General features: G+C 40.6%; 1 protein-coding gene across 1 annotated transcript in view; it reads left to right on the forward strand.

Moving 5' to 3' along the window:
- Positions 1-12,222, forward strand: part of FBXL4 (F-box and leucine rich repeat protein 4) — an 88,020-nt gene that overhangs the window by 62,542 nt on the left and 13,256 nt on the right. Inside the window, exons 5-7 of the mRNA XM_075338387.1 lie at positions 147-360; positions 9,661-9,732; positions 10,438-10,750. Of these exons, the coding sequence (XP_075194502.1) occupies positions 147-360; positions 9,661-9,732; positions 10,438-10,750 (599 nt within the window). The remainder of the gene's footprint in view (positions 1-146; positions 361-9,660; positions 9,733-10,437; positions 10,751-12,222) is intronic.

The following is a 12,222-nucleotide window of genomic DNA, read 5'->3' on the forward strand; positions in this document are numbered from 1 at the left end:
CTCTTCTGTCACATGGGTTCGCTCTGCTACACTTCAGATGTATAGAGAGAATTTATTCAGCTTCTTCATTTTTGTAATGTCATATCTGCAAAACATATCTGTCTTCACAGTCTCTTGCTTTTTTTTCCCCTCTCTCCCATTTTCAGGCTCTTGAAAGTGTGTGGCCCTGAGCTAGTACGTCTTGAGCTGGCCTGTGGCCATTTCTTAAATGAAGCGTGTCTAGAAGTCATAGCGGAGATGTGTCCAAACCTACAGGAATTAAATCTCTCCTCTTGTGATAAGCTGCCACCTCAGGCTTTCAACCATGTTTCTAAACTCTCTGGATTGAAACGCCTTGTTCTCTACCGCACAAAAATTGAGGTGAGAAGGACATCCTGATGTTTTGGTTTCATGTGTGTAAAGTTCTTTATTGCATGAATTGAGCACAAGTGAAAATAGCATGACAAAAACATAAATTACTAGATGGGATGATATTTCAGTGTAGGGGTTTGTCCTGAAGACTTTGGTGGTAGATGTCGTGTAGATGAGAGATATAGTTCTAAATAGTAAAAAAAAAAAAAATATATATATACACTGTATATACACAGCAGGTGAGCACATGACCATTTTTTTAAGTAAACATATTTCTAATGGTGCTATTAGTTTCTCACCAGATGTCAGTAGGAACCCATCCAATTCACTCAGGCAAATAAATCAAACCATAGATGTCCATGAATTTAGTTATGTGTAATAATGAGAAAGGACACCGTATTGAACATCTGAAGAAAGAGAGGTGCAAAAATCAATGGAAAGTCATGACACCAGCTGAAATCATACAGTCATTATAAAGCAATCCTGCTACTTGGTGAAAAATATCAGATGGTTCAACTGATGGCCTATAAAAAGGTGCCACACAAGAAACATTTCATAATGGGTAAAACCAGTGAGCTGTCTCAAGACCTTTCAAAACCTTATTGTTGCAAAACATACTGATGGCATTGGATACAGAAAAATTTCTATACAACTGAAAATTCCAGTGAGCACTGTTGGAGCCATAATCTGTAAGTGGAAAGAACATAATTTCATCATAAACTGGCCACAACCAGGTGCTCCCAGCAAGATTTCAGACAGAGGAGTGAAAAAAATTATCAGAAGAGTTGTCCAAGAGCCAAGGACAATCTGTTGGGAGCTACAGAAACAACTGGAATCACCAGGTACAATTGTTTCAAAGAAAACAATAAGTAATAAACTGAACCTCCATGGCCTATATGCATCTCTTGCATGCATGGTGCAAGACTCCATTGCTGAACAAAAAGCATGTTAAAGTGCATTTAAAGTTTTGCTTAACATTTGGACAAGCCTGTGAAATATTGGGAAAACATAGGTCATACGAGACAAAAATTAAACTCTTTGAGTGCTACAATATACACCATGTTTGGAGGTAAAAAGGCATTGTATATCACCCACAAAACACCATACCAACAGTGAAGTTTGGTGGTGGGAACATCATGGACTGGAATTATTTTTCAGTATACCGCACTGGCAAAATTCATGTAATTGAAGGAAGGATGAATGGACAAACATACCAAAATATTCTTGATAAAAATGTACTGCCATCTACCAGGATGAGGAAGAATGGACATTTCAGCAAAGCAAAGATCCCAAACACATAGCCAAGGTAACTCTCAATTGCTTTGAAAGAAAATAAAGCTGCTAGAATGGCCCAGCCAATGTCCTGACCTGAATCCAATAGAAAATTTATGGAAGGAACTAAAGCTCAGAGTTTATTGAAGGAGACCACAGAACACAGGATTTGAAGTGTTTATATGGAAGAATGGTCCAGAATCGCACCTGAGCAATGCATGCGACTAGTTTCTCCATATAGGAGTGGTCTTGAAGCTGTTATTACCAACAAAGGCTTTTGTTCTAAGTATTAAATACATTTCGGTAAGCGTGTTCAATACTTTTTCCCTGTGTCGTTTTGTGTTATAACACTTCATTAAATATATGGACATCTATGGTTTGTTTTATTTGCCTGTGTGGATTGGATGTGTTGTTGCCAACATCCAGTGAGAAATTCATGTCAAGAGCACCTTTTAGAAATATATTTACTGAGAAAATTGGGTGCGGTGTTCAATACTTCGCTCACCCGCTGTATATATAAATAATTATACCGGGAAAGAGATTTTTTCTTTTTTGATGACTCATTTTTCAAATTCTCATTTCATAGTAAAATCTGTTTTCAGTAGATACAGAATTCTCCATAATTAAGATAAATGACAGTTCGTGCTAACAAAGTTCTATGGAGAATTTGCAGCAGAATGCCTGTGAATGCCTCAATCTCCTGCCTCCTTCTCCTCTTTCCCCCTTCTTCATAGAATTTAGCTGTTATCTCTCTCAATAATGGGAAAATCTGTTCTCCCTAAATACAGATATTACCCATGAGATATTACCCATGAGTTGAGTAAAAGATTAGTCAGGAGGAGAAAGAAGCAGATTTGTCTGATAAGATATAATACAAAGTTGCTTATTTCATGTGTACTATTGATTTATGGAATATAAATTTAAATGACAGGTATTCTTTTTTTTTTTTTTTTTTATATGTTTTGTTGGAACCAGAATATAATGTTATGAACACATTGGCTGCTTTCCAAGGATACAACATAATGTGTCTGCCCCTTACTATATTTTAGGCACTGTCAATTTGTCTGGTACATTGGAATCCCCTAAAAGCATATCTTTTAATATATAAATGTTGAAAACAGATATACAGTACAGACCAAAAGTTTGGACACACCTTCTCATTCAAAGAGTTTTTTTTATTTTCATGACTCTGAAAATAGTAGATTCACATTGAAGGCATCAAAACTATGAATTAACACATGTGGAATGAAATACTTAACAAAAAAGTATGAAACAACTGAAAATATGTCTTATATTCTAGGTTCTTCAAAGTAGCCACCTTTTGCTTTGATTACTGCTTCGCACACTCTTTGCATTCTCTAGATGAGCTTCAAGAGGTAGTCACCGGAAATGGTTTTCACTTCACAGGTGTGCTCTGTCAGGTTTAATAAGTGGGATTTCTTGCCTTATAAATGGGGTTGGGACCATCAGTTGTGTTGTGTAGAAATCTGGTGGATACACAGCTGATAGTCCTACTGAATAGACTGTTACCGTGTTTTTCCAAAAATAAGCCCTAGCAGGGATTTTCAGCATTTTTGGAGCAAGGCTTAAATATAAGCCCTCCCTCGAAAATAAGCCCTAGTCCCAGATCAATAATGAAGTGTCCGTGCAGCTAAAAAAGGTTACAAATACTGCAGGACACTTCATTATAGACAGCGGCACCCAGCAATTACACTCACCCGATGCTGAGCGGCAGGACCTGCAGTGATCACACACTCGCACACATCAGATCTCTCACACACACACACACACAATCAGATCTCACTCACACACCAGATCTCACTCATACACCAGATCTCACACACAAACATCGGATCACACGCAAACATCAAATCACACACACAAACATCGGATCGCACACACATCGGATCGCATACACACTCACCTCATCCAGCGACACCGATCTCTTCTCGCCGGCAAAATCCTAAGAGGCAGTGCAGTGGAGCGCAATGAACAGGACCTGCGGCGGGACACGTGACTTGCTCTCATTCCCTGTGGCCGTAAGCGCTATATGTGATGTGATGTGTGCGATCGGCTGTGTGTCAGTGATCTGCTGTGTGTGTCTGCGATCGGCTGTGTGTGCCTGCGATCGGCTGTGTGTGTTTGCTATCTGCTGTGTGTGTGTGTGATCCGCTGTGTGTGTGATTTGCTGTGTGTGTCTGCAATCGGGCTGTGTGTGTCAGTGTGTCAGCCAGCAGCAGGGGAGAACGGCGTTCAGCAACCACCGGAGATCATAGGAGGACCTGGGAGCCACGCAGACGTCCGAGTCTGGTGAGTATGAGTCTCCTGGGAAGTGGGGGGTCTGCTTTTTTGGGGGGTAAACTTACCCCCAACCGTGTTTCTCCAAGAATAAGACCTCCTCTATAAATAAGCCCTAGTGGTTTTTTGGGGGGGCCAAAAAAAATAAGCCAGTGTCTTATTTTTGGAAAAACACGGTAGAATTTGTATTATGGCAAGAAAAAAAAAGCCAAGTAAAGAAAAACGAGTGGCCATCATTACTTTAAAAAATGAAGGTCAGTCAGTCCGAAAAATTGGGAAAACTTTGAAAATGTTCCCAAGTGCAGTGGCAAAACCAATCAAACGCTACAAAGAAACTGTCTCACATGAGCACCGCCCGAGGAAAGGAAGACCAAGAGTCACCTCTGCTGCGGAGGATAAGTTTATTCGAGTCACCAGCCTCAGAAATCGCGGGTTAACAGCAGCTTAGATTAGAGACCAGGTCAATGCCACACAGAGATCTAGCAGCAGACACATGTCTAGAATAACTGTTAAGAGGAGACTTTGTGCAGCAGGCCTTCATGGTAAAATAGCTGCTAGGAAACCACTGCTAAGGACAGGCAACAAGCAGAAGAGACTTGTTTGGACTAAAGAGCACATGGAATGGACATTAGACCAGTGGGAATCTGTGCTTTGGTCTGATGAGTCCAAATTTGAGATCTTTGGATCCAACCACTGTGTCTTTGTGCGATGCAGAAAAGGTGAACAGATGGACTCTACATGCCTGGTTCCCACCGTGAAGCATGGAGGAGGAGGTGTGATGGTGTGGGGTTGCTTTGCTAGTGACACTGTTGGGGATTTATTCAAAATTTGAAGGCATACTGAACCAGCATGGCCACCACAGCATCTTGCAGCGGCATGCTATTCCATCCGGTTTGCGTTTTAGTAGACCCATCATTTATTTTTCAACAGGACAATGACCCCAAACACACCTCCAGGCTGTGTAAGGGCTATTTGACTAAGAAGAAGAGTGATGAGGTGCTACGCCAGATGATCTGGCCAACACAATCACCAGATCTGAACCCAATGGAGATGGTTTTGGGTGAGCTGGACTGCAGAGTGAAGGCAAAAGGGGCAACAAGTGCTAAGCATCTCTGGGAACTCCTTTAAGATTGTTTTTAAAACCATTTCCGTGACTACCTCTTGAAGCTCATCAAGAGAATGCCAAGAGTGTGCAAAGCAGTAATCAAAGCAAAAGGTGGCTACTTTGAAGAACCTAGAATATAAGACATATATTTTCAGTTGTTTCACACTTTTTTGTTAAGTATTTCATTCTACATATGTTAATTCATAGTTTAGATGCCTTCAATGTGAATCTACAATTTTCAGAGTCATGAAAATAAAGAAAACTCCTTGAATGAGGTGTGTCCAAACTTTTAGTCTGTACTGTATTTTATATATATATTCATATATAACAGTAATATTTAAAGCAGTAATTCAATGGTCTACAAAAATAAAAGTAGATGCATCATATGTTACTTGTCTTAAGGGTGCGTTACGCGCTGCGACATCGCTAACAATATATCATCGGGGTCACGGTGTTTGTGACGCACATCCGGCGTCGTTAGTGACATTGCAGCATGTAACTCCTCTGAGCGACCTAAAACAATCGCAAAAGAGGTAAAAATCGTTGGTATTGGAGAGGTCGCTCCAACACCAAAAATCGTTGACAGATGAGTAGCGAGATTATTTGTCGTTCCTGCGGCAGCACACATCGCTATGTGTGACACCGCAGGTACGAGGAAACACCGTATTAACGTCCCGGCGGCGATAAGGAAGGAAGGAGGTGGGCGGGATGTTTGGCCCGCTCATCTCCGCCCCTCCTCTGCTATTCGGCAGCCACTTAGTGACGTTGCTTTGACGCCGTATGAACCGCCCCCTTAGAAAGGAGGCGGATCGCCGGCCAGAGCGACATCACTAGGCAAGTAAGTATGTGTGACGGGTGTAAGCGATGTTGTGCGACATGGACAGCGTTTTGCCCGTGTCGCACAACCGACGGGGGCGGGTACGCTCCCTAGAGATATCGGTAGCGAGATTGCAGCGTGTAAAGTACCCTTTAGTCTTGTCATTCAAATGACATCCTTAATACATCATAAAGTAAACCCATGCAAAGGAATTGCTCAAATGAGCCTATATTGGCCTAAATTATACTTAGCTTAGTATCATCTCAGGCCAATTTTACTGTCCTTTTTCTTCTTTCCTTGAATTCCTTCCTTTTTTACATTTCCCAACGTAACCTCCATTGTGTGTGGGAAAAAAAACATGTTTGAATTGTGCATACAATTACAGCTGTGTGTTTTGAATTATGCTGATTGATTTGTTCTGTTTATTTGCTTTTTTTATGACCAGTGTTTTTTTTTTTTTTTTTTACTTTAACCCTCTTCTGCTTTATTTTGTATGTCATGAGTAGAAGGCTGTTAATTCTTACAAACCTAATGGTACTTGAGGATAAAATGGTGCTGTCTATATAAGGCTGCTTTCACACTATGTTTTTTTAACATGTGTCCTGAACGTTGTTTTGCTGCAAAAGCAGATCAAGTGCAAATACGTTTTAATTTCAATGCATTTGCAATGGACGCGCGTCAACATGCGTTTGCGTGCGGTATAGTGAGGATCCAGCAAGTTGCAGTATTTTAACATTTTTCAAAAACGCTACTTGATCCTGACTATACCGCATGCAAACGCATGTGAACACTGGCATGCTGATAGACAGAATCCTGTTGGGCAGAAACCAGCCTGGCGTGATCAGAGTCTCTCTCTCTCTCTCTCTCTGTCGGTTTCTCTCTCTCTCTGTGTTGGTTTCTTTTTCTCTCTCTGTTTGTCGGTCTCTCTCTCGGTCTCTCTCTCTCTCTGTCAGTCTCTCCCTCTCACCCCCTCTCTCATACTCACCGATCACCGGCACTGCACGGCTGTCACGCTGCTCTGGCGGCTTCTCCTCTTTTGCAAATGCCGGCCGCTAATTATTCCATCTTGTATTCCCTGCTTCCCCCGCCACACCGGTGCCTATAATTGGTTGCAGTCAGACACGCCCCCATGCTGAGTGACAGCTGTCTCTCTACAACCAATCACAGCCGCCGGTGGGCGGGTCTATTTCGTGCGGTACATTAAATAATTTTAAAAAATGGCGTACGGTCCCCCCCAATTTTGATACCAGGCTGGTATTCTCAGGATGAGGAGCCCCACGTTATGGGGAGCCCCCCCAGCCTAAAAATATCAGCTAGCAGCTGCCCGGAATTGCCACATCCATTAGATGCGTCAGTCCAGGGACTCTACCTGGCTCATCCCGAATTGCCCCAGTGCGGTGACAATTGTAATAAGGAGTTAATGGCAACCCATAGCTGCCACTATGTCCTAGGTTAATCATGGCAGGCATCTGAGACACCCCCATGATTAACCTGTAAATCAAAGTAATTAAACACAAACCCCGAAAAATCCTTTATTTGGAATCAAAGACAAAAAACCCCACCCTCTTTCACCACTTTATTAAAATGCCCAAATACCCCTCGAGGTCCGGCGTACTCCACACAAGGTCCCATGACGCATGCAGCTCTGCTACATGAAGCTGACAAGAGCGGCAGTAGAACACTGCCACTCTGTTAGCTCTACGCAACAGCTGAAGTGAGCCGCGCGATCAGCGGTGACGTCATTCAGGTAGTGCCGGTGTGTGCGGTGATGATGGGGGCTGTAGTGTCTCTCTCTCTTTTTTTTTTTCTCTTTTTCTCTTTTTTTCTCTTTTTTTCTTTCTCTCTCTGTTTTTCTTTCTCTGTTTTTCTTTCTCTCTCTCTCTCTCTCTTTTTCTTTCTCTCTTTTTCTTTCTCTTTCTCTCTTCCTCTCTCTCTTTTTCTTTCTCATTTTTTCTCCATCTGAATTTCCAGGCTGTCAGGTTCAGTTCCCCTCACTCCCGATCATGTGACTCCAATACCCGCCCATAATTTCAAGTGACAGAATCCTGTAAAATAACACAAATGCGTTTGCACGCATTTTTCCTTGGAAAAACAGGCTCGGCTTTTGCTGCAAAAAAAACGTTGAGGACGCATGTTAAAAAAACGTAGTGTGAAAGCAGCTTAAGTAACAGCTAGCATCCCTCTGTACCACCCAAAAGGTACCAATGATTTCTACAAGTTGTCCCATAAATAAAGCAAATGATCATACAACTCCTGCAACAGAAAGGAAAAATGTTATGAGTCTTGGCATACGGTGGTACAAAAACAGATTTTTGGAAATGTATTGTGCAAAATGAGTAATTTAGAAAAAATAGATTTAGGAATTTGGCATCGCCCTGATTGTAACCACAGAATAAAGTCTTCTTGTGACTTATACCGCACAGTGAGTGCTCTAAAAGCAATACAAAACCAATCTTCTTTATACAGTGCATAGAGTTTAGAGGGTTTTTCCATAAATCAGTATCACCTATCCACAGAATGTGATAAATGTATAATCACTGAGGGTCTCGCAATCCTCTGTGTGAAATATTGGGTCAGTGTGCTGCTCCAAACAATGTCCGGGACTGCCGGTGATGGCACTCGGCTGTCCATATGGATATGTGATAACCTCATTTATTTCAGAATTTCCTCTCTGGCCTGGTTTAACCTTCCGGATGATTCAGATTTTTTTTTTAAATATCTTTTGAGGGAAATTTTTACTTTCCCTTTTTTTGATGTGTGAGGACTTGAAGACTTTGGTCTTGCCAGCCAAGTCACGTCAGCAAAAGTGTATCTTATTTAAATATACACCCCATGCACCAAGCGTATAGAAAAAATCTCTCTTCTTCATATGCCTTTTAATTAACTTTCTAGAACAATGCAGGCTACTACACTCTCCTATGAAAAGGGATGAAGAAAACAGAATATTCACTGGTTAAGTTATTCTAGCAGTGTTAGTTAATGGCCGATGTATGCCACTATATTCTTATGTCAGAGGTTTCTGTGGTGGTATAAATCAGGACATAATCCCAACATATGCCCTCAATGGTGATATTAAATGAGGTGTGAAGAGTCAGATTGACTTCTGACATGGATATCATTAAGATTGTGACAGGGAGTAGTTTGTAACTGAACATTTGGAAATAAAGATGGATGTTATATGACGTGTGTGATGTGTGTATACATACTAATAGCATTATTGTCATCTTTGTTGTCTTTTGTACAACACATGCCTCTATAGTGAAATCTGCTCCGAGCGATGTTGCCTTCTGGTGGATTTGTGCGATCGGATAGATTTTGGTAGTAGACTTGTCAGCTGAGTGAATCCTGTGACACCGAGGTCAGAAATTCAATGCTGATTCTCTTCAGCTCTATTGGCATTTCTATCTGTCTGGATGGAGATGTCAGGGCTTGTATTGCCCACCTTTATAGGATGCTCTTCGGTCTCTGTGCTTACGACCCAGCTTCCCTACATCTTGAACTTAACAATTCTTTCAAACAGAAATCCTTTGGGAGAATGCCTGCCAAAGTTAAAGAATAGATCTCTCCAGAGGATAAGAAATCACATCTAAAGTGACAGACATTTAGGCCTGTAATGATTTTTAGACTATAAACTAATCAATGTTTCAGATACCTAGGGACTCATTAAATGGCATTTCTAATGTTTGTATAGGAAACCTAAAGCTGCATTTTAAGCAAGGCAGGTGATGACCCAATTGACCCCTTTTCTCTCTCTTTTTTTTTTTTTCTTTCATTCTCCCTCCTTTCAAATCGTCTTTTGACATAATTCCAATGGCAGCAAACGGCTCTGCTTAGCATTCTGAACTTCTGTCCTGAACTACAGCACCTTAACCTTGGCAGCTGCGTCCTGGTAAGTACTATGTTATCAGCTGTTCTTTCCATATATGTTATATTATTTTTATGTGTATTTTGCATTTGTATATTTGTATTTTTGGGTAAGTTTACACTGGTGCTGGGGTTCCATTTTTATGTTGTGTTATAGGAACAAAAAGGTTTTGCAAGAAAGCATCCATCCTATAACTGGTAAATGGTGACCGATGGATACTATTGACAATAGTGGGTGTGTTTAGGTGTTTGCTTTTTTGGCAAGAAAAAAAGCACAGCATGATGCACTTCTACTTTGAGTATAATGGCAAATCTTGTGACAGAGACTCCTCACGAAGTCACCGACACAAGTGTCTCCCTGTCCAAGGTTGGCTGTTCACTGAGTAATCTTTCTTACAATGGCTGAAGAACCCAACCCTCTCCTACTTTTCAGAATTTTACACCTGATCTCAATGTGTAAAGAGGACTAATCCAAACCGTCATGTTATAGTCCAATATGCTTGATCCCTCACACTGAAATCTTCTCTAAGGGGAACATTGGAGCATGCTCATATGTAAATTAGATATATGGCTCCATTAAACTGTTTGGGGGTGAGTTGCAAAAGAAAGCTGTTAAAAAGAAAAATACTCACTTTTTTGTTCAGACAACTCTATTATACATTAGTTTCACTCATATTGTGATTTTATGTTATGAGATGTTAAATACTGAGAATATTTTTTATTTTCCCAGATTGAAGACTATGACCTAATAGCTGGAGTTATAGGAGCGAAGTGCAAAAGGTTACGCGCTTTAGACTTGTGGAGATGTAAAAACATTACAGAAAAAGGTATAGCGGAGCTCGCCTCTGGTTGTCCTCTTCTTGAAGAGCTTGACCTCGGTTGGTGTCCCACACTTCATAGCGGTACCGGATGCTTTACAAACCTTGCCCGTAAGCTCCCACGTCTGAGAAAGCTCTTTCTTACTGCTAACCGTTCCGTGTGCGACTCTGATATTGAAGAATTAGCAGCAAATTGTCAACATCTTCAATACCTTGATATACTAGGCAAGTATTAGATGTTTGTATTTTCTGTGATACAAATCGTACAGGTATAGATCAACGTTTTACACATGCCATGCATATCACATAGATGGATAGATAAAGAAAAAAGGATACTTTGCTGACCCAGGTGAAAAATATATTCTCTCCAGCTCTCTATTTGTCCATCTATATTTCTGTTTAAGTAGCCATCTAGCTATGTGTACATATAAATATATATGTGTATGAATATATATATATATATATATATATATATGTGTGTGTGTGTGTATACAGTACAGACCAAAAGTTTGGACACACCTCATTCAAAGAGTTTTCTTTATTTTTAGGACTCTGAAAATTGTAGATTCACATTGAAGGCATCAAAACTATGAGTTAAAACATCTGGAATGAAATGCTTAAAGTGTGAAACAACTGAAAATATGTCTTATATTCTAGGTTCTTCAAAGTAGCCACCTTTTGCTTTGATTACTGCTTTGCACACTCTTGGCATTCTCTTGATGAGCTTCAAGAGGTAGTCTCCGGAAATGGTTTTAAAACAGTCCTGAAGGAGTTCCCAGAGATGCTTAGCACTTGTTGGCCCTTTTGCCTTCACTCTGCGGTCCAGCTCACCCCAAACCATCTCGATTGGGTTCAGGTCTGGTGACTGTGGAGACCAGGTCATCTGGCGTAGCACCCCATCACTCTCCTTCTTAGTCAAATAGCCCTTACACAACCTGTAGGTGTGTTTGGGGTCATTGTCCTGTTGAAAAATAAATGATGGTCCAACTAAATGTAAAACGGATGGAATAGCACACTGCTGCAAGATGCTGTGGTAGCCATGCTGGTTCAGTATGCCTTCAATTTTGAATAAATCCCCAACAGTGTCACCAGCAAAGCACCCCCACACCATCACACCTCCTCCTCCATGCTTCACGGTGGGAACCAGCCATGTAGAGTCCATCCGTTCACCTTTTCTACAAAGACACGGTGGTTGGATCCAAAGATCTCAAATTTGGACTCATCAGACAAAAGCACAGATTTCCACTGGTCTAATGTCCATTTCTTGTGTTCTTTTGCCCAAACAAGTCTCTTCTGCTTGTTGCCTGTCCTTAGCAGTGGTTTCCTAGCAGCTATCTACCATGAAGGCCTGCTGTACAAAGTCTCCTCTTAACAGTTGTTCTAGAGATGAGATGTGTCCAAACTTTTGGTCTGTACTGTATATATGGTCTGTACTGAATATATGTATGTATATGTGTATATATGTGTGTGTGTATATATATATATATATATATATATATATATATATATATATATATATATATATATATATATATATATATATATATATATATATATATATATATATATATATATATATATATATATATATATATATATATATATATTACAGGTTGTAACAGCAGTGATCAAAGTTACGCTGCGGTCAAGCCTGTTAACGTCTTGAACTGCTGCCGTCAATAGCACTGAAGATGCCC

The sequence above is a fragment of the Anomaloglossus baeobatrachus genome, chromosome 3 (genome assembly GCF_048569485.1).
Source record: "Anomaloglossus baeobatrachus isolate aAnoBae1 chromosome 3, aAnoBae1.hap1, whole genome shotgun sequence".
In the NCBI taxonomy this organism is placed as follows: domain Eukaryota; kingdom Metazoa; phylum Chordata; class Amphibia; order Anura; family Aromobatidae; genus Anomaloglossus; species Anomaloglossus baeobatrachus.